The following is a 26170-nucleotide window of genomic DNA, read 5'->3' on the forward strand; positions in this document are numbered from 1 at the left end:
TATTATAACAATAAAAGAACAGTATTTTCTCACTAATTTTCATTTTCAATCTCTATAATAATGATTGTATTAACAGTGTTGTTCACTTATTTTTTTAAAAAGCACTTAAAAGAAATCAAAGTTGCTAAATCGTAACAACATCTAATAAATAGACTTAATACTACAGTTGTCTTGCAGTATTGTTAAATGGAAATCAGGATATACTAGCAGGACAGTTCATGGTTGTAACTAGCTCGTCAACATATGTTACCAAAACAAGAAAAAAATACAAACATCTAATGCAATCTTTTCATGTTTCATACACATCTTCTCAGGGATAGTCTGCATGATTTGTTGTTTGTTGAGACATGTCTGTTATTTACTGCTATCTTAAGAGCGTGAGTGTCAGAATTTTGTTAGAAACGGATGAATGAATGAACGCCCATTGGTGACTCTTAGCACAAAATGATGGACACAGAGTAATATGGGAAAATATTTGATTTCAAACTATGGTGACTGGTATGTCTGATTGGTTGCCCAGTTGGTAGTTGTTTTATGCTTTTCGTTATTTCATTTTCAATTGTTAAAAAGGCACTGTTCAATGATGTCCGTGAGCTACAAATGTAGGAGAACATCTCCGATTTGATTACACAGACGTCCAATGAAACGAAATTGTATTTTTTAGATTTAAATGCTGCAATAGTCAAGGACTAGTTGCGGGAAATATAATGACTAATAGATAAAGTGAGGGCATTTTTTCATCGATGCGATGTTACCAAAGACTGCCTCGTTGTTTTCTGGGGCACAAAATGCCGTGGCAATATACCGTTTATCATGGCGTTTTGCAGTTACGTTCAACCGTGTAAACTCGTGTTTTGGTTGAAGACTGAACAAATGTTTATATTCTAATCAAACAATCACCACAAAGCACGTGCTAGTTTAAATTATTAGAAGTAAACGACCGTTTTTGAATGAAAGTGCAAAAGGGTAACGTTTGGGCTTGGCTCCGTCTCTACATGTCATAAGTTGTCGCAGTGCACATTGATTCAGGAACCAGACCGGAAGCGACAGGTTGGAACGTCTCTTATATCATTTCAAAAGGAGAATTATCACTCTTAGGGAAAAAAAGGATCACCCATTAAGACAAGTATTCGGTTACTTTGATAAAATTTTCATCCACTGAAACGATTTTCCATTTTTCAGTATTTTTATTGAGCTTTTGATAAGACAACTAGTTCACTAGTAAGAAGATAACATTCGAAGCACTCATATTGAAACAAATTGGTCTTTTGGATAACTGAAGTTTAAACAAATCTATTGAATTGGTCTCCACTATGGCATTTCCACGATGCTTCACTCAATGTCCAGCTCCAAAGAAGTCGCTTTTAATTTCGATAAAATGCAAAAAATGAGAAGAAACACAGGTCAATGTAGGTCGATGTTCTATCACGATTCTGTTAGTTGCTAAACCCAAACTGTTGCAAAAATACTTTGTGTATGTCATAAACATCGGGGGCGTGAAAATCGACGACTTTCAAAATGGAAATTACGAATTACGAATGGACAGGTAAGATAAACAACGTAAAGCAGATGCCATAGCAACCCATACTTCCTGTCATCGACAGTTCCAATACATTGACAAGGTAAAGGAAATGATAATTTCCGTCGTTAGACATCTTCCCGGGGCAAGAGAGTTCACTGACTATAAAAAAAATCCAGTTTCCACCCTTGCCGAACTAGGCTCGTATTATGGAGTTTCATTTCGGCTGGACTAACGAGTCAATGCATAGTCCAATCGAAATCGCCCAACGAAATCGAAATCCAGTTCGTTTTCAACAGATATTTTCCAGATCTTTTCATGTTTATTAATCAAGGTGCTCGTCTGATTTGATAAGACCCGTTTTATCGCAAAATAGATCTTGGTTATCGATCAGATCGTCTTGACTGTGCGCCGTCATTTTGTTTGAAACAAATGCAATCGATACGAGAGGTGGTATCTGATTGGTCCATAGGGGAGGCTTAGAAGGCACACATATATCCCAGCGCTACGATCGACCCCAGGAATTCCAGACAAGTTCGGCAAGGATGGAAACTGGGCTTTTAGAGTCAGTTAACTCTCTTGCCTCGGGAAGATGGTCGTTAGATGGAAACCAGACGCCTTTTCTGTACAAACCCAAGCAGAAATGCAAGACAGTTGCGTAAGACTATCTGTAGAAGGTGACAAGGGTCACATGCGTTGTAATAATACTTTTAGTAGATCACGAAAAACAATGAAGAATAAACATTGATAGTCAGTTATGGAAGACGAAGCTTTATCTAAGATTATCTTCATAAATCCATTTCCTTCATTAATCACTTATATCGCTCCCGAATGCCCCAACGCCCTGTGTGGGTGTGATAGGGCGTATGAGTAAAGGTCCAAAATGATGATCTTCAATTAAATGCGGTCAAAAGTAACCAAATGCTTGCTTAGAATTTGTATATAGACGCTGGATTCCACTTCGCATAGAATGAATGGTGGACGATCAGCTTTCGTCGCCATTCGAGATGGAAGCCACTGCTTTGTCCATACCTAATTACATCCTTCCATGACAACGTTTCCATAATGTTACCGGCGACATATTAAAGATTTGCAGTTTGCGCGTCAGTGTCCGGCAAGTTCAGTCCAACAGTCGTATAGACATGACGAGACACGGACTCTGAAACAGCAGTGTATGGACATGAAACAAAGCAACATGATGCATCCATCTTCAGCGTCTTTCTACACAATTCTGACAAAAAGGAACCATTTTAGCATTGTCAACACTTCCAAAATAGATTACTTTACATTAACATCATTTGTACCTGGTACGGTGTCATGGTAGGGTGGCCGTGTTTAAATATGTTGCATCCATGTTCAGCGTATTTCTACACAATTTTAACATAGAGGAATCAGTATCTATCGAACGCATGCATCTCTATAAAATTTAAATGTGTGATCTGTTACATTTTAGCATTGTTAAAACTTCCAAAAAATATATAGATTACACGACATCTATAATTGTTATTGTTATTTCTACCTGGTACTGGTAGGGTGAGGTGGTTATGTTGTCGTTTCACTTTGATTCTTCTGAATGTCCTGAAACGAATGACAACAATCAACTGATTCCCAATTGTGACTACGTGATGTCAATGTAATTTAAGGCAGGCCTTAATATGATTCTCATTGTATCACTTCGGGCGTTCCTCTCACATCAAGCTGACATTCTGTGATATAACTGAAATGCTTCACGCACGCACACACGCATGCCCATTGTCAAAGATTAGACATTAACGTAGATGTACATGCCTTTTTGATTCCGAGTGTTTCAGTCTTTGATCTGAAACAAGCAAAACAAGAAACTGCATTGCATCTCTGTCTGATATATAACGAATAAGACGATTCAACACTTATTTCACAAGTGCATATGATCGACTGTGCTTGTTGTATACAGGATTTTATTTTGTGTATATTTCCATTTAATTTGAATAGTGGTTGATTATTTCAGTGACAAGATTAAGTGGCAGGTTTTTTTAATAAGAGAACTGTGTGAATGGGATATTACCTTCTGTTGTGTTTAGTTTTAGAATGAGATTGAGGATTTCAATGACGAGAACGAGGATGAGGACAGCTGCAACACTCCCCGCCAAAACAACTAGAGTTGGGGTGTGAGTGCTGGATACTGACGTTCCACCCACCGCTGAAACAAAACATACGAGTATATACTTGAGTCTGGATCTGAGAGCTAGTCACTGACATCCATCACATGAACAAGGTTTACAGGTACAGATGCTTCTTGACACATGAACAAGGTATACAGGTACAGATGCTCCATGGCACATGAACAAGATATACAGGTGCAGATGCTCCATGACATATGAACAAACTATACAGATACATATACATAATAAAATAATAAAGTCAACGTTAGTCCAACATCTTTTTTATATCAGTTTCAGACATAGCACTGTCAATGTCTCATGACAGGTCGTCAGTGTAACTGACATTGACATATGAAATGAAGTCATACTTATGATGACGTCAGAAATTTAAACTGTGACGTCATAATGTATTTACACAATCCAGCGACGACACCAAGTAATTTAACAATTGTAGGGAGACATTTGAATTAAAATATACATTATTTGTAAAGCAGCAGTGTAACATTTATGATTAAAAATGACAAATGTATCAATACATTCTAGAGTTCAATTTGGGTTTCATCAATTGGATAAACATTTGTTCTTTTTCCAGTCTCTGCTGCTTGTTACTGGTATGCAATTTATTAAGCGGAAAAATACTAAATTGCCCGTTTCCACAATCATCAATGTGTTTGCTTACACTTAAGCATCGAGCATTAGGGTCTCTAATCTCCTGTTTAATGTTGCAATGTCCAGACATTATACCCTACTTGCATACCATGTTTAATGTTGCAATGTCCAGACATTATACCCTACTTGCAGACCATGTTTAATGTTGCAATGTCCAGACATTATACCCCACTTGCATACCATGTTTAATGTTGCAATGTCCACACATTATACCCTACTTGCAGACCATGTTTAATGTTGCAATGTCCAGACATTATACCCCACTTGCATACCATGTTTAATGTTGCAATGTCTAGACATTATACCCCCACTTGCAGACCATGTTTAATGTTGCAATGTCCAGACATTATACCCAACTTGCAGACCATGTTTAATGTTGCAATGTCTAGACATTATACCCCCACTTGCAGACCATGTTTAATGTTGCAATGTCCAGACATTATACCCAACTTGCAGACCATGTTTAATGTTGCAATGTCTAGACATTATACCCCCACTTGCAGACCATGTTTAATGTTGCAATGTCCAGACATTATACCCTACTTGCAGACCATGTTTAATGTTGAAATGTCCAGACATTATACCCAACTTGCAGACCATGTTTAATGTTGAAATGTCCAGACATTATACCCTACTTGCAGACCATGTTTAATGTTGCAATGTCCAGACATTATACCCCACTGTCAGACCATGTTTAATGTTGCAATGTCCAGACATTATACCCTACTTGTGGACCAGGTTGAATGTTTAAATGTCTAGATATTATAATCACTGGTAGACCAGTTCTAATGTTGCGAAGTCTTGAAATTATACCCTACTTGTGGACCATGTTTAATGTTGCAATGTCCAGACATTATACCCCACTTGCAGACCATGTTTAATGTTGAAATGTCCAGACATTATACCCTACTTGCAGACCATGTTTAATGTTGCAATGTCCAGACATTATACCCCACTGTCAGACCATGTTTAATGTTGCAATGTCCAGACATTATACCCTACTTGTGGACCAGGTTGAATGTTTAAATGTCTAGATATTATAATCACTGGTAGACCAGTTCTAATGTTGCGAAGTCTTGAAATTATACCCTACTTGTGGACCATGTTTAATGTTGCAATGTCCAGACATTATACCCCACTTGCAGACCATGTTTAATGTTGAAATGTCCACACATTATACCCTACTTGCAGACCATGTTTAATGTTGCAATGTCCAGACATTATACCCCACTTGCAGACCATGTTTAATGTTGCAATGTCCAGACATTATACCCTACTTGTGGACCAGGTTGAATGTTTAAATGTCTAGATATTATAATCACTGGTAGACCAGTTCTAATGTTGCGAAGTTTTGAAATTATACCCTACTTGTGGACCAGGTTGAATGTTGCAATGTCCAGACATTATACCCTACTTGTTGATCAGGTTTAATGTTGCAATGTCCACACATTATACCCCACTTGCAGACTATGTTTAATGTTGAAATGTCCACACATTATACCCCACTTGCATACCATGTTTAATATTGCAATGTCCAGACATTATGCCCAACTTGCAGACCATGTCTAATGTTGCAATGTCCAGACATTATACCCCACTTGCAGACCATGTTTAATGTTGCAATGTCCAGACATTATACCCCACTTGTGGACCAGGTTGAATGTTGCAATGTCCAGACATTATACCCTACTTGTGGACCAGGTTGAATGTTTAAATGTCTAGATATTATAATTACTGGTAGACCAGTTCTAATGTTGCGAAGTCTTGAAATTATACCCTACTTGTGGACCAGGTTTAATATTGCAATGTCCAGATATTATACCCTACTTGTTCATCAGGTTTAATGTTGCAATGTCTAGACATTATACCCTACTTGTTGATCAGGTTTAATGTTGAAATGTCCACACATTATACCCCACTTGCATACCATGTTTAATGTTGAAATGTCCACACATTATACCCCCACTTGCAGACCATGTTTAATGTTGCAATGTCCACACATTATACCCCACTTGCAAACCATGTTTAATGTTGCAATGTCCAGACATTATACCCCACTTGCAAACCATGTTTAATGTTGAAATGTCCACACATTATACCCCACTTGCAAACCATGTTTAATGTTGAAATGTCCAGACATTATACCCCACTTGCAGACCATGTTTAATGTTGAAATGTCCACACATTATACCCCACTTGCAGACCATGTTTAATGTTGCAATGTCCAGACATTATACCCCACTTGTGGACCAGGTTGAATGTTGCAATGTCCAGACATTATACCCCACTTGCAAACCATGTTTAATGTTGCAATGTCCACACATTATACCAGACATTATACCCCACTTGTGGACCAGGTTGAATGTTGCAATGTCCAGACATTATACCCTACTTGTGGACCAGGTTGAATGTTTAAATGTCTAGATATTATAATTACTGGTAGACCAGTTCTAATGTTGCGAAGTCTTGAAATTATACCCTACTTGTGGACCAGGTTTAATATTGCAATGTCCAGATATTATACCCCACTTGTTCATCAGGTTTAATGTTGCAATGTCTAGACATTATACCCCACTTGTTGATCAGGTTTAATGTTGCAATGTCCACACATTATACCCCACTTGCAGACCATGTTTAATGTTGAAATGTCCACACATTATACCCCCACTTGCAGACCATGTTTAATGTTGCAATGTCCAGACATTATACCCCACTTGTGGACCAGGTTGAATGTTGCAATGTCCAGACATTATACCCTACTTGTGGACCAGGTTGAATGTTTAAATGTCTAGATATTATAATCACTGGTAGACCAGTTCTAATGTTGCGAAGTCTTGAAATTATACCCTTCTTGTGGACCAGGTTTAATATTGCAATGTCCAGATATTATACCCTACTTGTTGATCAGGTTTAATGTTGCAATGTCTAGACATTATACCCCACTTGTTGATCAGGTTGAATGTTGTAATGTCCACACATTATACCCCACTTGCATACCATGTTTAATGTTGCAATGTCCAGACATTATACCCCACTTGCAGACCATGTTTAATGTTGCAATGTCCAGACATTATACCCCACTTGCAAACCATGTTTAATGTTGCAATGTCCAGACATTATGCCCCACTTGCATATCATGTCTAATGTTGCAATGTCCAGACATTATACCCTACTTGTGGACAAGGTTGAATGTTGAAATGTCTAGATATTATACCCCACTTGCAAACCATGTTTAATGTTGCAATGTCCACACATTATACCCCACTTGCAGACCATGTTTAATGTTGAAATGTCCAGACATTATACCCCACTTGCAAACCATGTTTAATGTTGAAATGTCCACACATTATACCCCACTTGCAGACCATGTTTAATGTTGCAATGTCCAGACATTATACCCCACTTGTGGACCAGGTTGAATGTTGCAATGTCCAGACATTATACCCTACTTGTGGACCAGGTTGAATGTTTAAATGTCTAGATATTATAATTACTGGTAGACCAGTTCTAATGTTGCGAAGTCTTGAAATTATACCCTACTTGTGGACCAGGTTTAATATTGCAATGTCCAGATATTATACCCCACTTGTTCATCAGGTTTAATGTTGCAATGTCTAGACATTATACCCCACTTGTTGATCAGGTTTAATGTTGCAATGTCCACACATTATACCCCACTTGCAGACCATGTTTAATGTTGAAATGTCCACACATTATACCCCCACTTGCAGACCATGTTTAATGTTGCAATGTCCAGACATTATACCCCACTTGTGGACCAGGTTGAATGTTGCAATGTCCAGACATTATACCCTACTTGTGGACCAGGTTGAATGTTTAAATGTCTAGATATTATAATCACTGGTAGACCAGTTCTAATGTTGCGAAGTCTTGAAATTATACCCTTCTTGTGGACCAGGTTTAATATTGCAATGTCCAGATACTATACCCTACTTGTTGATCAGGTTTAATGTTGCAATGTCTAGACATTATACCCCACTTGTTGATCAGGTTGAATGTTGTAATGTCCACACATTATACCCCACTTGCATACCATGTTTAATGTTGAAATGTCCACACATTATACCCCACTTGCAGACCATGTTTAATGTTGCAATGTCCAGACATTATACCCCACTTGCAAACCATGTTTAATGTTGCAATGTCCAGACATTATGCCCCACTTGCATATCATGTCTAATGTTGCAATGTCCAGACATTATACCCTACTTGTGGACAAGGTTGAATGTTGAAATGTCTAGATATTATAACCACTTGTATACCAAGTTTAATGTTGCAATTGCAAGAGATTATGTCCCACGTGTAGATAAGGCCTATTTGTTTTAAGCGTAAGTATTGGTCGATACTTCGGAATAGATCATCATTACCTGTTGTGGTAAATGTTAATATGCTGCTCTTTTGACTTACGACTTTTATTTTATCATCTCACCCTAGTCAGGTAAATTGTCATGTACGTACAAACCACAGCAATGGTTGTCCGAATGGTGGTGTTTCCTTCGTCATTTGCAGCAGTGCAGGAAAGACTTCCAGGGTCAAACTTGGAAACATTTTGTTTTGTATAATTCTGTCCGCACGTGACATTGCCATTATGATTCCACGTGAAGGACGAGACGGCGGGGTTCGCGTCATCAACAACACACACAACTGTAACATCGACGCCAGGCAGGACACTTAGAACCTCAACACTGGGTTCAAGGTGGATTTCCGGTGGATCTGTATAATAATAATAATAGTAATAATAATGATGATGATGATGATGATGATGATGATGATGATGATGATGATAATCGAGTTTTACGGTTACCATGGAAATAACCAATGGTAAATGAGGACCAAGTATACTACAAATTCAAAATATATTGTGAGATATATGCCGGTAATACATTACCACTGTCAGTAGTGATAAGTATACCAGACAACAGCCACTGATGTATGTTCACACATCCCACAAGATAGTTCAATACTCACACACAACAACAATCTGTGATCCCACACTGGCAGTCACTTCTCCGTTGTCAGCAGTGCAGTAGAGTCTCCCTGTGTCAGACTTAGACACGTTGTTTTTTGTAAACGTCTGTCCATAGGTGATATCGTTGTTGTGATTCCACATGAACAAAAAGACGGCAGGGTTGGCGGCATCGACAACACAGACAACAGTCACGTCACTACCACGCAGCACATTGATCCGATCTTGTCTTGGCTCCAAGTGTATTTCAGGGGGATCTGTTAAAAAGTGATACATTCTTGGTGCGCAGGGTAGATTTTATGAAGTATTGCAACAACAATTTTCAGCTAATCGGGGAGAAACATTTTATGTTTCTAAATTGATAATTGGGTGAATGAGTTTGATTTTAACACCGTTTTGAATAATGTTTCAATAACATCACGTCGAGGCAGCATCATGCGAGAGAAATACACAGCGTGAGGTATATCTCAGACGTTTACCGCTACAGTAACCACGGGTAATGTTACGACTGTGGAATATATATTTTATATAAGTCCAGTCTCTTTATAAACCATCACACCATATCAACTTAATTGCAGGGAATTTATCAACTAAAATTTACCTGTTGGTCAGGTTTGTTGACTTGGTGGATTGTGTGTCGTCTTACTCCCGATAGTGCGACTTTGTTAATGATATCAACCTCTGGTATGTCTGCCCCAGACTCGACGTGTCGCTAGAAAACCACCGACTGTGGTGTTAAGCAGCATTCACTTGACTTAACTGGACCCAACTTAATTACAACCTCGTATGTAGACATGTCATGTGGATTCTTCATTGTCACCATATCCCGTCACGTTCATGTACAGTGGAGATTTCCCATTCAAATATGTTAAAGATATGAGACTCCCAGAGTAATGTTCATTAGTTGTAAGAGGATCAAGTGATTGTTGGTTCGAATTCAATATTGGCACTGATTATATGTCAAATCAACATCAACACCTGCACCATATCACGGCTCGTGGGTTTCAGAATAGGTCTTCAGCAACCCATGCTTGTCGTAGGAGTGAGTGAGTGAGTGAGTTTTTACGCCGCTTTTAGCAATATTCCAGCAATATGCCTGCGGGGGACACCATAAATGGGCTTCACACGTACAATGTGTACCCATGTCGGGAATCGAACCCGGGTCTTCGGCGTGACGAGCGAACGCTTTAACCACTAGGCTACCCGACCGCCCCCTTGTCGTAAAAGGCGTGGTCCGGCTCGCTAACGTGGTTGATGCATATCATCGCGATCGTATCCCATTTGCGTAGATCGATGCTCATGGTCTCAATTACTGGATTGTCTGGTCCAGATTCGATTATTTACGGACCGCCTTCATATAGCTTGAACATTGAGTGCGGCGTTAAACGAACAAACAAACGAACAAACAAACAAACAAACAAACCAAAAGTGGTAAAAGTCTACAACCTGTATCACTTCTGGCTTTCCTCCAACAATATGCTGACACGCCGTTATATAACTGAAATATTGTTCGAAGCTGCGTTATTTGCAAATCATTCACCCATAGGAGTTAAAGACACGTACTATTTTTATGAAATGAAAAAAATCCTTACATTTCACATTTATCGTCATGCCTGCACGTACAGGTGTCATCCCCTTCTGACCATTGTCAGCATAGCAGTACAGTTCCCCTCTGTCAGACTTGGACACGTTCAGTGCAGCAAACGTCGCTCCAGTGGTGAGCAGCCCGTTGTGGAGCCATGTGAATGTTGTCACCGATGGGTTGGCGTCGTCAACTACACACAACACGTGAACGTCTCCTCCAACAGCAACGTCAACAGTGTCTGGCTCCAAGTGGATTCTAGGAGGATCTGAGGACACATAGAACCTGTGTTCTAAGAGCATGATCATGAGTTGAACGCCATGTTTTAAACAGTTACATCACGACGTGTCAGGTTGATGTGGGAGTATGGCCAGAAGTGGTGATAGATGTAAGACGTTTACCACTCTGGCGAAACACTCGAGCACGAGTATGGTGCTGACAAAACGAGAAACATAGCGCTCCTCAGCGATAATAAGCGGTGCTATTTCCTGTTTGATTGGATTAAGGTAAGGATATGTATCATTTTACTAGGGATGGGGTGGGGGAGTCGCATTGATATTTAGTTGCATTTTTGCCAAGGGGTCAGAGGTTGCATTAAGTTCCAGATTTACAGTAATCGGGGCGAACCGTGGCGAACAGTGAAACTCACGATCACCGGTTTCTGGAACGGCTAAGGGCGCAACTATGCTCGATAAATTGCGGCTCCTTAAACAACTGGGCAACCGCTGCCCCCCTACACTAGGGCTGTAGGGATAACAGTATGGGTGCATTGCGATAGTTCGTACAATGATGCACTTTTCGAATCGTGATATCTTGTATCGATACAAAAGGATGGCTGACCCATGGAACATGACAAAAAACATTATTTGCTGACGATGTCGACATTACTACTGACTTACATACAATTCCTCTCGACATTACTACTGACTTACATACAATGCATCTCTACATTACTACAGACTTACATACAATGCATCTCGACATTACTACAGACTTACATACAATGCATCTCGACATTACTACAGACTTACATACAATGCATCTCGACATTACTACAGATTTACATACAATACATCTCAACATTACTACTGACTTACATACAATGCATCTCGACATTACTACAGACTTACACACAATGCATCTCGACATTACTACAGACTTACATACAATGCATCTCGACATTACTACAGATTTACATACAATGCATCTCGACATTACTACAGACTTACATACAATACATCTCGACATTACTACTGACTTACATACAATGCATCTCGACATTACTACAGACTTACACACAATGCATCTCGACATTACTACAGACTTACACACAATGCATCTCGACATTACTACAGACTTACATACAATGCATCTCGACATTACTACAGACTTACATACAATGCATCTCGACATTACTACAGACTTACATACAATGCATCTCGACAATACTACTAACTTACATACAATGCATCTCGACATTACTACAGACTTACATACAATGCATCTCGACAATACTACTAACTTACATACAATGCATCTCGACATTACTACAGACTTACAAACAATGCATCTCGACATTACAACATACTTACATACAATGCATCTCGACATTACTACTGACTTACATACAATGCATCTCGACATTACTACTGACTTACATACAATGCATCTCGACATTATTACTGACTTACATACAATGCATCTCGACATTACTACTGACTTACATACAATGCATCTCGACATTACTACTGACTTACATACAATGCATCTCTACATTACTACAGACTTACATACAATGCATCTCGACATTACTACAGACTTACATACAATGCATCTCGACATTACTACTGACTTACATACAATGCATCTCGACATTACTACAGACTTACATACAATGCATCTCGAAATTACTACAGACTTACATACCATGCAACTCGACATTACTACTGACTTACATACAATGCATCTTGACATTACTACAGACTTACATACAATGCATCTCGAAATTACTACAGACTTACATACCATGCATCTCGACATTACTACAGATTTACATACAATGCATCTCGACATTAGTTATGACTTACATACAATGCATCTCTACATTACTACAGACTTACATACAATGCATCTCGACATTACTACTAACTTACAAACAATGCATCTTGACATTACTACTGACTTACATACAATGCATCTCGACATTACTACAGAGTTACATACAATGCAACTGGATATTACTACTCACTTACATACAATGCATCTTGACATTACTACTGACTTACATACCATGCAACTCGACATTACTACTGACTTACACACAATGCATCTCGACATTACTTCTGACTTACATACAATGCATCTCGACATTACTACAGACTTACACACAATGCATCTCGGCATTACTACTGACTTACACACAATGCAATCTTGATATTACTACTGACTTACACACAATGCATCTCGACATTACTACAGACTTACATACCATGCAACTCGACATTACTACTGACATATATACAATGCATCTCGACATTAGTTATGACTTACATACAATGCATGTCGACATTACAACAGACTTACATACAATGCATGTCGACATTACTACTGACTTACATACCATGCATCTCGACATTACTACAGATTTACATACCATGCAACTCGACATTACTACTGACATATATACAATGCATCTCGACATTAGTTATGACTTACATACAATGCATGTCGACATTACAACAGACTTACATACAATGCATCTCGATATTACTACTGACTTACATACCATGCATCTCGACATTACTACAGATTTACATACCATGCAACTCGACATTACTACTGACATATATACAATGCATCTCGACATTAGTTATGACTTACATACAATGCATGTCGACATTACAACAGACTTACATACAATGCATGTCGACATTACTACTGACTTACATACAATGCATCTCGACATTACTACAGACTTATATACAATGCATCTCGACATTACTACAGACTTCCATACAATACATCTCGACATTACTACAGACTTACATACAATGCATCTCTACATTACTACTGACTTACATACAATGCATCTCGACATTACTACAGACTTACAAACAATGCATCTTGACATTACTACTGACTTACACACAATGCATCTCGACATTACTTCTGACTTACATACAATGCATCTCGACATTACAACATACTTACATACAATGCATCTCTACATTACTACAGACTTACATACAATGCATCTCGACATTACTACAGACTTACAAACAATGCATCTTGACATTACTACTGACTTACATACAATGCATCTCGACATTACTACAGAGTTACATACAATGCATCTCGACATTACTACAGACTTACATACAATGCATCTCTACATTACTACAGACTTACATACAATGCATCTCGACATTACTACAGACTTACATACAATGCATCTCGACATTACTACTGACTTACATACAATGCATCTCTACATTACTACAGACTTACATACAATGCATCTCGACATTACTACAGATTTACATACAATGCATCTCGACAATACTACTAACTTACATACAATGCATCTCGACATTACTACAGATTTACATACAATGCATCTCGACATTACTACAGACTTACATACAATGCATCTCGACATTACTACAGACTTACAAACAATGCATCTTGACATTACTACTGACTTACATACAATGAATCTCGACATTACTACAGAGTTACATACACTGCATCTCGACATTACTACTGACTTACACACAATGCATCTCGACATTACAACATACTTACATACAATGCATCTCGACATTACTACATACTTACATACAATGCATCTCGACATTACTACAGACTTACATACAATGCATCTCGACATTACTACTGACTTACACACAATGCATCTCGACATTACAACATACTTACATACAATGCATCTCGACATTACAACATACTTACATACAATGCATCTCGACATTACTACAGACTTACATACAATGCATCTCGACATTACTACAGATTTACATTCAATGCATCTCGACATTACTACTGACTTACATACAATGCATCTCGACATTACTACAGATTTACATACACTGCATCTCGACATTACTACAGATTTACATACAATGCATCTTGACATTACTACTGACTTACATACAATGCATCTCTACATTACTACAGACTTACATACAATGCATCTCGACATTACTACAGATTTACATTCAATGCATCTCGACCTTACTACTGACTTACATACAATGCATCTCGACATTACTACTGACTTACATACAATGCATCTCGACATTACTACTGACAAACACACAATGCATCTCGACATTACTACTGACTTACATACAATGCATCTCGACATTACTACTGACTTACATACAATGCATCTCGACATTACAACATACTTACATACAATGCATCTCGACATTACTACAGACTTACATACAATGCATCTCGACATTACTACAGACTTACATACAATGCATCTCGACAATACTACTAACTTACATACAATGCATCTCGACATTACTACAGATTTACATACAATGCATCTCGACATTACTACAGACTTACATACAATGCATCTCGACATTACTACAGACTTACAAACAATGCATCTTGACATTACTACTGACTTACATACAATGAATCTCGACATTACTACAGAGTTACATACAATGCATCTCGACATTACTACTGACTTACATTCAATGCATCTCGACATTACTACTGACTTACATACAATGCATCTCGACATTACTACTGACTTACATTCAATGCATCTTGACATTACTACAGACTTACATACAATGCATCTCGACATTACTACAGACTTACATTCAATGCATCTTGACATTACTACAGACTTACATACAATGCATCTCGACATTACTACTGACTTACACACAATGCATCTCGACATTACAACATACTTACATACAATGCATCTCGACATTACAACATACTTACATACAATGCATCTCGACATTACTACAGACTTACATACAATGCATCTCGACATTACTACAGATTTACATTCAATGCATCTCGACATTACTACTGACTTACATACAATGCATCTCGACATTACTACAGATTTACATACACTGCATCTCGACATTACTACAGATTTACATACAATGCATCTTGACATTACTACTGACTTACATACAATGCATCTTGACATTACTACAGACTTACATACAATGCATCTCGACATTACTACTGACTTACACACAATGCATCTCGACATTACAACATACTTACATACAATGCATCTCGACATTACAACATACTTACATACAATGCATCTCGACATTACTACAGACTTACATACAATGCATCTCGACATTACTACAGATTTACATTCAATGCATCTCGACATTACTACTGACTTACATACAATGCATCTCGACATTACTACAGATTTACATACACTGCATCTCGACATTACTACAGATTTACATACAATGCATCTTGACATTACTACTGACTTACATACAATGCATCTCTACATTACTACAGACTTACATACAATGCATCTCGACATTACTACAGATTTACATTCAATGCATCTCGACCTTACTACTGACTTACATACAATGCATCTCGACATTACTACTGACTTACATACAATGCATCTCGACATTACTACTGACAAACACACAATGCATCTCGACATTACTACTGACTTACATACAATGCATCTCGACATTACTACTGACTTACATACAATGCATCTCGACATTACTACAGACTTACACACAATACATCTCGACATTACTACAGACTTACATACAATACATCTCGACATTACTACAGATTTACACACAATGTATCTCGACATTACTACAGACTTACACACAATGCGTCTCGACATTACTACTGACTTACACACAATGCAATCTTGATATTACTACCGACTTACACACAATGCATATCGACATTACTACAGACTTACACACAATGCATCTCGACATTACTACAGACTTACACACAATGCATCTCCATAATGGGTTACACAACGTATGGCAGTTAAAAATCAACATTTTATGAGCAAGTATAACTTACATAAGACGTTGATATAAGTGGAAGCTTGCTTATTCTTAAAGCTGCAGGTTAAATTTCCAGAATCAGATTTCGAGGTGATCGTTTTCCGAAAGATTTGGCCACTATAGTAATGCGTGTTGTAAATCCATATAAAGGGTGACACAGGAGGGGTAGTTGTACTGCTGTCCACCACACATTTAACACTGATATCTTGACCACGGGGCACACTGAGGAGGTTCCCTGTTGGCTCTAGGTGAATCTGGTAAGACTCTGAAAAGTAAACAGAATGTTTCAAAGCAGTCTTTACTAAAACAATGTTTACACTCTTTCACAAGTGAGATCTCGCTTTAGCTGGACATCAATTTGTCACTGATGTGTCAAATTTGGAAATGTCCTCCACATGCCTATCATGAACCTTTTAAAGTTTTACTGAGGTCTGGAGTGACTAAGTGAGTGAGTTTGGCTTGACGCCGCTTTTGGCAATTTTGCAGCAATATCACGGCGGGGGACATTAGAAATGAGTTTCGCTAATTGTACCCATGTGTGGAATCGAACCCTGGTCTTCGGCGTAACTATCGATAGCTTTAATCACTAGGCTACACCACTGCCCCCTGGATTGTTTTGATCCTGAACTGTGTAACCCTGGTCAAATAACTTTTGAGCGTTGTATTTATGACGCTTTTTGAAATCTTCGTAGAGAAAGCATGCTCGATTGCACATCAAAAGTTGTGAAATGTACACACTAAAGGCTGAAGCTGCTGGAATGTTGCTCGACATAAAAAGAAAGTTTTCTTTTGGAAAGTTCAAGTCATATCTCTTGTCATACAATCTTGTGGATATGTTTTGTCACCCTCTTTATGCATACATCTAAATATGACACGAGATGAGGCTGTTTCGGTGGTCTCCTTTATTTCTAGGTCAGAAGGGTAAAGCAGTGGAAGGGAATTGGCTATTTGACCATCATCAAACGATAGCAGATAATCGATGTACCTCAAGCTAACATGGGTGCAATAGTATAAAAATATTTGACATGGCATAAACGTTTTACCTATTATGCTGCCATGTTATGAATCGATTCATTCGATGTGCAGTTTAAGGCATGTATCAATATACGTTTTATGAGTATTGTTGTATTCACATGTATATTGTTTTAGCTTAAACGACAGCTCCTTGAATCTACTATTTCGTGATTAAGATATTGGTTGAAAGGGCTTCAATGTAGCCAACCTAAGCTGACCCGTCCCCCTTTTGTCGTATTTTTGCCTATCGTAATTAAAAGAAAACAACATGTCGGAGTCTAATGCCCTGTTGAATAGCCTTACAAAATGAACGTTTGACGATTCAAACTGTCAAATTGTATGTGTGAAGTGTGCCTTGTGAATGCTTTGAAATCGTGAAATACTTCACATCTTCTTTTCTTGTAAACCTGATTTGTGAGACTGCACATAGCGCGGATATCTCACCCATGGAACACTTGATCCCGACAGCTGAGGTGGATGAGCAGCTGGTGTCATTCCAAGGATAGTGTAGACACTCATTCAGTGACGGCTCTGTACCCAGACACTGGACTCTGTCCAGAACCATCGGCCGCGGTGAGGTGACGTTCACGGGTATCACACTCGAGTGTTTGCTGGATAGATAACATTGAAGAATATGTCAGTGTAACTTCATCTGCACTCATATTATCTGGACACATTCCCCAAACCTATCACACATGTAGGTGAGAGTGATGCAAATACCATAGCAAAAATGTGGACGAGGGACTAGGATCCACGCTGTGATGCCCAGTCAAGGTATGGATGGTGTACGGAGTGCCAACTGTCAGACTGAGACACTGACACATCGGGTACCCATTAGCTGTGAAATTGATATACATTATACCATGTGAGGTATCAGACGGAAGCTTAACACGGTATCGTTGAAGTACATGAATATAACCTGCTAAGACTGCCAACTGACACGAGCAAAGTGCTTTAACAGACTCGGGAACGTCAGGGTTGTTGGATTAGAGCTACGTTCATGTAAAATATACTGAACAGCATTGAAAACGCACCACCATGAAAATAGATGTATTTTTATCCGGGCTTAAGTCATATGAAAATATATAAGTGAATGAGTAATATGGAATCATGGAAAACGTGTTTTGTTTCACGGGAAGCATGCAGAATAGGGCTATAAAAGACAGACTTTTAAAAGCCACATCACTTTTTGCTGCAGACGTAAAGGGTACTGACACAAGAAATGCCAAGATTAACAGCAGAGGAACGTGAACGTGCCTTGGGCATGCTTCAAGCTGGTACGTCAGGTAGAGGCGTTGCACAACGGTTTCAATGCCATCATTCAACAGTCCTCAGGCTACTGAGCAGATACCAGCAGACAAGAACCACCAGAGATCGACCCCGTCCGGGTCAACGTCGTGTAACTACACCACGTCAGGATCGCCATATTGTTCGTCGGCATCTTCGTGATCGTACACTTCCGGCTACCAGGACTGCAGCAACCGTACAATGCCGACGGAATTGATCAGTGCTGACACCGTACGTCGACGTCTCCGTTCAGCAGGACTACGTGCTCGACGTCCATATGTTGGACCTACACTCACTGATCGACATCGAAATGAACGTCTGCGTTGGGCCAAAAGGCATCGTCATTGGAGATTGCGGCAGTGGCATGGTGTGCTGTTCTCTGATGAGTCCCGTTTTCATTTTACGGAATTCTGACGGTCGACTGCGAGTGTGGCGTCGACGTGGAAAACGTTACCACAATGGTGTCATGGTGTCATGGTGTGGGGCGGCATAAGTAATAACCATCGAACAGTCTAGAGTGGAATGCTCCAGATGACTATTCGCAGACTTATTCGATCAGTGAGAAGACGTTGCATGGCCTGTGTTGTTGTCAATGGCGGACATACTTCGTATTGACTTTCCGTTTTAACCCTATGTGTCTTCCTTACACTGATGACGTAATTGTAATTACTGTGTGGTATTCCTGTTTCCTTTGTCGTCTTTCTTAATAATCCGTCTATGTCTGTTCTAATCAAAATCGGTCATTGCTCAAGTTGTTTTTGTAATATTTCAAGATTTATTGCTTGTTCGTTTTCAATGCTGTTCAGTATATATACCTGTAAATGTGTAGTGATCATTTTCTAAATTAATTCGACTGGATGAGTTGCGACACATGTTAAACATAATCTTGGGTAAAATTAACATCACAAAGTCGTCATGAGAGTAAACAGAGCATATTCGGACGGGAACATTCGAAGGCTTAGATTCGAAGTGGAATGGCTAACAAACACGTGCTAAGAATAAAGTAAGATCAGGCTGATTGACTTAGCACAAGTGTATCGTCTGAAATGTTGCTACTCATCTGCTTACGTGAGGTATCCCAGCATTCTACATACAACAGTAGCTTCCTTAACATTGAAGCCAGAGTTACAGACTCGCCCCCACTGTTGCTTGTAATACAGCTCCAGGGTCCCTTGTGCCGGCTGCTTAGTGGTGGAGACTAGTCGAGCAGCTGTGAAACCTGATTTCAACATGCAACAACATTTATCAGCAAGAATTCCAGAATATATGCCGGCCGAGATGACATGAAAACAACTGAAGTATTGATGTCTCAAAGAAGTGAGATTGACATAGAGGGTCACGATGACATGGGCGTAATTAGCATAGCCGTGATAGTCAGGCACATCGATCACTGGTTTGTCTGATCCAAATTGTTTACAGGCGCCGTCACATAGCTGGAATAATGATTTTTAACAACATTCACTCACTGATGTTCAGAGGGACATGGAATTATGATCGGATAATTTTTCTTAACATTAGTGCTGGATTTAAACGAACAAATAATTATTTATAAATAGCAGACTAATGCGCCTGCCTTCTGCAAAAGAAAAACATTCCACGGCAACAGCTTCATCGTTTCCACAATCAGTCCTTCCCCACGCTCCATGCTTGCAGTCCTGCAGATGGGTATTCTTCATGCTACATGTGACGTCGTCTAACCACATGGTCATTGGACTCAGGGGGGCCATTTCGTTCTTCACTCTTCCACCTCTGTAGATAAAACAATAGATGTTGTCGTCTCGACATATGTACATCTTAAAGGCAGTGTACAGATGTATTCTAGTGTGAGTTAATAAGTATACAAATGGTCTTAAAGGGGATAGTCTCAATATAATTCTTATTATGGTGAAGTCAGGGTCCGCCCAAACACGTTGTTATCCAATCAAAGAACATATCGGAAATCCAAATTTAAAATGATTTAAGAAATTATGGTTCTTATCCTGACCGTACCATATTCAACCGAATTGTGTGGGTTCTCCCAAACTGTAGCTTTGGCCAATGGTGTCATTTCAAAACTTTTGATGCAAAATTGAGCATGTTCTTCCGACGATGATTTCAAAGAACCTCATACAACTTTTGCTCAAAAGTTGTTTGATCAGCGTTACAGTATCCAAGGCTTTCAAGGGGTTTTATGGTGGACGTTTGGAGGGATTTCCAAATTTGACGAATCAGTGACAAAAATGCTGTCTTGTGCAAGTGCCTATTTTGACTTATCCCCGCGATTTTTCAGGTGAACATTTGAGTTGGATTCGCATGTGTTTGTGACTGGTGCCACTAGTATGGCAGGATACGTACATTATTTCGCTAACACCTTGTATTATTACTGTTTGATACTGATTCATAAACACATGCTTCTGATAGGATCGACATCGTGCAATCCACTTTATGATTATGGAAATGGTTTTGTCGCTTTTCTTTATAAACTACCGGGCAAAAGAAAGTTTTCACTTTAAAATTAGTTGTACAAAAAGCAAGAAAGCTGGTACAGGTTTGAACCCCCGCAGAAAACATTCGCCCAAATGCAACATGACCACAACCACAACGCAGGTTTTCGAACGCAGCTTTCCAAATCATGCATTGTTGAAAACGTGCAAAACGTGATTTTGAGACATTGGTCCAAATAGACGTGCGTGATTGTGGCATAAATACCGACGTTGGACAGAGCAGACATTCAGTAAGCAAAAAAACACCAAGAATATGCCGAGACTTACACAAGCGCAACAAGACAGAGCGATCGGTATGGCCAATATGGGGGCTACTCAACGTCAGATAGCCAGAACCCTCAACTGCTCCCAGACCACCACCAGCAAGTTGATAATCCGCTACCAACAGACATGACAGACTCAAGACCGGCCAAGATCGGGAAGGCCGAGAGTGACAACACCGGCCGAAGACCGCTACATCCGACAGATTCACCCCCGAAACAGATGTGTAACGGCGACGTCAACGGCGGCAACAGCACTAGGGCATGCACTCAGCAGACGAACAGTCCTTTGACGACTTCGTACGGCTGGTATACGAGCCTACCGACCCTTCCGTGGAATGGCCTTGACCCGTCTACACCGTCAACGCAGACTGCAATGGGCACGAACTGTACGTCGGTTGCAGCGACCTCACTGGGCGAGAGTGCACTTTACAGATGAAAGTCGGTTCTGTCGTTCAGGAACGATGGCAGAGTTCGAGTTTTTCGACGAAGGGGAGAGCGACTGGCGCCAAACTGCATTAGAGAAGTTCACCCGTTTGGAGGTGGAGGCGTCATGGTATGGGGTGGCATTTGTTGCCAGATTACAACACGACTGGTTATCATCCGAGGAAACCTGAATGCTCAGCGATACAGGGATGAAGTGTTGAGAACTGTTGTGGTGCCCTTTATTCAACATCAGCCAAGAGAATTAATTTTGCAACAAGACAACGCAAGGCCTCACACCGCCCGAATTGTTCAAGACCACCTGAACAACGTTAACGTCAACGTATTGCCCTGGCCACCTTGTTCTCCAGACATGAACCCCATTGAACATCTCTGGGATCATCTTGATCGTTAGCTGAGACAACATGTACCGCCTCCAGCGAACCGACAGGAACTTGAACAGACTCTATTGAACTTATATATAAACAGGATCCCTGTTGACGTTATCCGCCGACTGACGACGTCAATGAGGAGGCGTGTGTTGGCGTGCATGGATGCCCAGGGTGGTCACACATACTATTGATGACGTGTTACCTGACTACTGTGTCATTAATGGACTCTTCATGCACTTTTTCAATGAACTCTGATTTGTGTAATTTTTAATTTGGACCCCTTGACTCTTTCTTTGTGTATTGCGGAGAATGCAATATCGGCATTACAATGCATTTTCATTCTAATTCATGGAAAACGATTTCTGTTTATAAATTAATCATCATAAATCTCACATATGCCTTTGTTTTTGGTGTTTGGTCAAGTGAAGTCGGTGAAAACTTTCGTTTGCCCGGTAGTTAGTTCTCTTCATTGTCGTGACTAAAACTACGACTTGAATGCCCGCACCACTCGTGCACTTTAGATAAATACAACTTCGAAATCCTTGAATTGTTAAACACAATGACACATATCAGATGGAGTATTAATACTAGAAAATATATTATTATTCATTTGCAAGTTTCTTTTATCCAAATAATATCCGTATCGGTGCATAGACGAGAGGCCGGTAAAGATCCGGATGAGAATAGGTCTTCAGCAACCAATGCTTGTCGTAAGAGGCGACTCAAGGGATTGGATGGTCGTGCATATCATCCCATCCCAAATGCATGTGTCGATGCTCATAATATCATTACTGGATTGTCTGACCGTCGTCAAATAGCTGGAATATTACTGAGTGTGGCGTTAAACGGACAAACAAACAAACACATCACAGACGAGTGTTAATCTCTTACTCACTGATAACCAAGCGCCCGGCACACAACAGAAGCCTCGACTTGACCAAATCCGTCATCACACACAGTTCCCCAGCTGCCCGAGTGATGCACCTGCAGCAAGCCGCTGCTGTAACCCGGAGTCAACTTCATGCTGATGCTACCTGTATCATTCAGGAGGAATTTTCACGAAATGTGGTTATGATTGATGACGAGAGGTTAGAGAACGAGCTGACAGAAAAATGACAATATGATCATAACCTTTGACAATATTTGTATCACACTACATTTGTTCTGAATCACCATACCGCTAAAAGTGCAAGTATAGCCTTGCTTCCATTAGGCATGGCAGGATACGATGGAATTCCTGAATTTACTCTGAGTTTAGTTGGTTGGTTTCTGCACATCCCCGAATTCGTGGGTTTAACCAACGTAGTAACCATGTACGATTTTCGTACGTCAAACTTACGTTTCGTACCACATAAAGCTGACATGCTGTGATATAACAGTAGTGCTTTTTGAAGCAGCGTTAACCAGTCTCACACACACGTGAATGTCTTCATGTTCTAGTGGTATGACTGCAATAAACACAAACCCATCCTACGATTTCAACCACATGACGATTAACACGTGAACAGCCGAGTTAGAAATTATCTCCAGCAACCCATACTTGTCCTAAGATACGACTTAAGGGATCGGGTGGTCAGGCTCGCTGACTTGGTTGATGTATGTCATCTTACCCTCATTGCGGACATCGACGATCAAGATGTAAACCACAGGATTGTCTGGTCCAGACTCGATTATTTACAGACTGGCGTCGTAGAGCTGGGGTATTGCTTCGTGAGGCGTTAACAACAAGCAAACAGACCATGACGATTATGGTTGATTATTACACACCCATACAATCATGTATGGAAGACTCACGTTCATCACATATGATGCCAACGTCTTCATCGTGACTGCAGTCGTGAGCACCCCACGGTCTGTGTGTGCAGCTACTCAGCATCACTTCAGAACCATTGCACCTGACATCATCAAGCCAGATCTTCCCAGTTCCATAACCAAACGTTGGAATCGCTTTGGGCTTAAATCCACTGTGACTGGTCAAGAGAAGTTAGGCAACAAAAGAATTTATAATATGTATAAAAAGGTGAGATTCACTAGGGTACAGTAGTACAGTAATTGAACACATCCGAGTCTCATTAGGCAAAACACTAAGTAACGGACATGACGTTGTAACGTATATTTACTGATGCCATGTCACCAGTGTAAGGTGCGAACTTACTATCGTCCCAGCTGTCGGCACACAATAATAGCTTCTGCATTGTCAAAGTCATCGTCGCAAACTGTCCCCCACTGCCCGTCGTAGTATACCTCCAGCCGACCCACACCGTTGTCCAGTGGGGACACAAGCCGCACCAGCTGGCCATCCCCTGCAGATATACGGACAGTGTCATGGAAACAGTATCGACATATCACCCACCACTGTTACAAATTGTAACAAGGTTCGTGGCGTGTTTCACCGAACAATAACTGTCAATGCGCATGCTGTTACAGGGGCGGAACCCTTCCGTAATCTGAACTGAATGTTTATTTACACTCAGGCCGCTCAGTTGTACAAACATATTTCATAATACATATACATATAAATATAAAATAGCTACAAAACATCACTGCCGAGCCTGCATGCATGTATATACAGATTCACTTGGGTAACAAAATATGTACAATTCTGAGAGGGGAGAGGAGAGAGTTATTAAATAGGTTTAAACAAAGACATGACGATTTTACCAAATTTGGACAATGTCCCTAATCGTGGATTATTGAAAAGTAAATTCATTTCATACATATTGGATTCATTGTAGTATCCATGTAAAACTTTTTTCTTTCGTTTTCTAAAGATGGACAAATAAACAAATACTAGCAATGGAATTCATCACCCATGTCAGATAGTTCACAAAGTGGACATTTTCTTTCGGTTAAAGCTATTTTTTTTCTCTCAGTTTCAACAGCTCGATTATGGTAACAAGTTCGAAACTTAAGTAACACAGGCCAAACGTTTTCCTGTTGCATGTTTATGTAATATTTAGAAGATAAATACTATGTGTGTGTCTATTTCCGGGATTTTATCGAGTATTTGCATCTTGGAAATTCATCTCGAGACGCGAAAGCGTTAGCTTGAGGGGCTCGAATGAAAATTTCCAAGATGCAAATACTCGATAAAATCCCGGAAATAGACACACACATTGTATTTATCGATATTGTAAACCTATTGTTTTATTTAGGAAAAAACGTGCGCACTCTTTAACACCTCGTACTTTCTCGGTTGTGATGCGTCAACATCGAACGTTCTGGGGTTGCTATGGTGATTGTGATTTTGGTAATTAACGTACACCGGTAATGAGACGCAAATACCATCACGTATATTTCAGCTGCGATACCTACATCCTTGAATTCCTCATTCAT

The 26170-nt window shown here is 39.7% G+C and overlaps 1 protein-coding gene across 1 annotated transcript; it reads right to left on the reverse strand.

Annotated features, from left to right (window-relative positions):
* Window positions 1–2279: 2279 nt before the first annotated feature.
* Window positions 2280–26170, reverse strand: LOC139457288 (uncharacterized). Its single transcript, XM_071238696.1, has 15 exons — window positions 26098–26170; window positions 24990–25137; window positions 24625–24804; window positions 23730–23864; window positions 20850–21025; window positions 20345–20495; window positions 18434–18600; window positions 16992–17240; window positions 10909–11166; window positions 9319–9573; window positions 8809–9063; window positions 3564–3698; window positions 3308–3338; window positions 3039–3097; window positions 2280–2678 (listed from the first exon to the last, which is right to left on the reverse strand). Exons 1-15 carry the CDS (start codon window positions 26168–26170, stop codon window positions 2602–2604), a joined length of 2349 nt encoding a protein of 782 aa, XP_071094797.1. The 3' UTR covers window positions 2280–2601.

Source organism: Haliotis cracherodii, unplaced genomic scaffold (assembly GCF_022045235.1).
Source record: "Haliotis cracherodii isolate W230 unplaced genomic scaffold, xgHalCrac1.p SCAF_12, whole genome shotgun sequence".
In the NCBI taxonomy this organism is placed as follows: domain Eukaryota; kingdom Metazoa; phylum Mollusca; class Gastropoda; order Lepetellida; family Haliotidae; genus Haliotis; species Haliotis cracherodii.

Bases quoted from the DNA above. Each gene is read 5' to 3' on its own strand.
- LOC139457288 (XM_071238696.1), bottom strand. From the start codon at position 26,170: ATGAATGAGGAATTCAAGGATGTAGGTATCGCAGCTGAAATATACGTG. The intron at 21,026-23,729 runs GTGAGTAAGAGA...TTTTATCTACAG, and splicing joins TGCCGGGCGCTTGGTTATCA to AGGTGGAAGAGTGAAGAACG. The intron at 18,601-20,344 runs GTAAGCAGATGA...TTATCTATCCAG, and splicing joins AGAATGCTGGGATACCTCAC to CAAACACTCGAGTGTGATAC.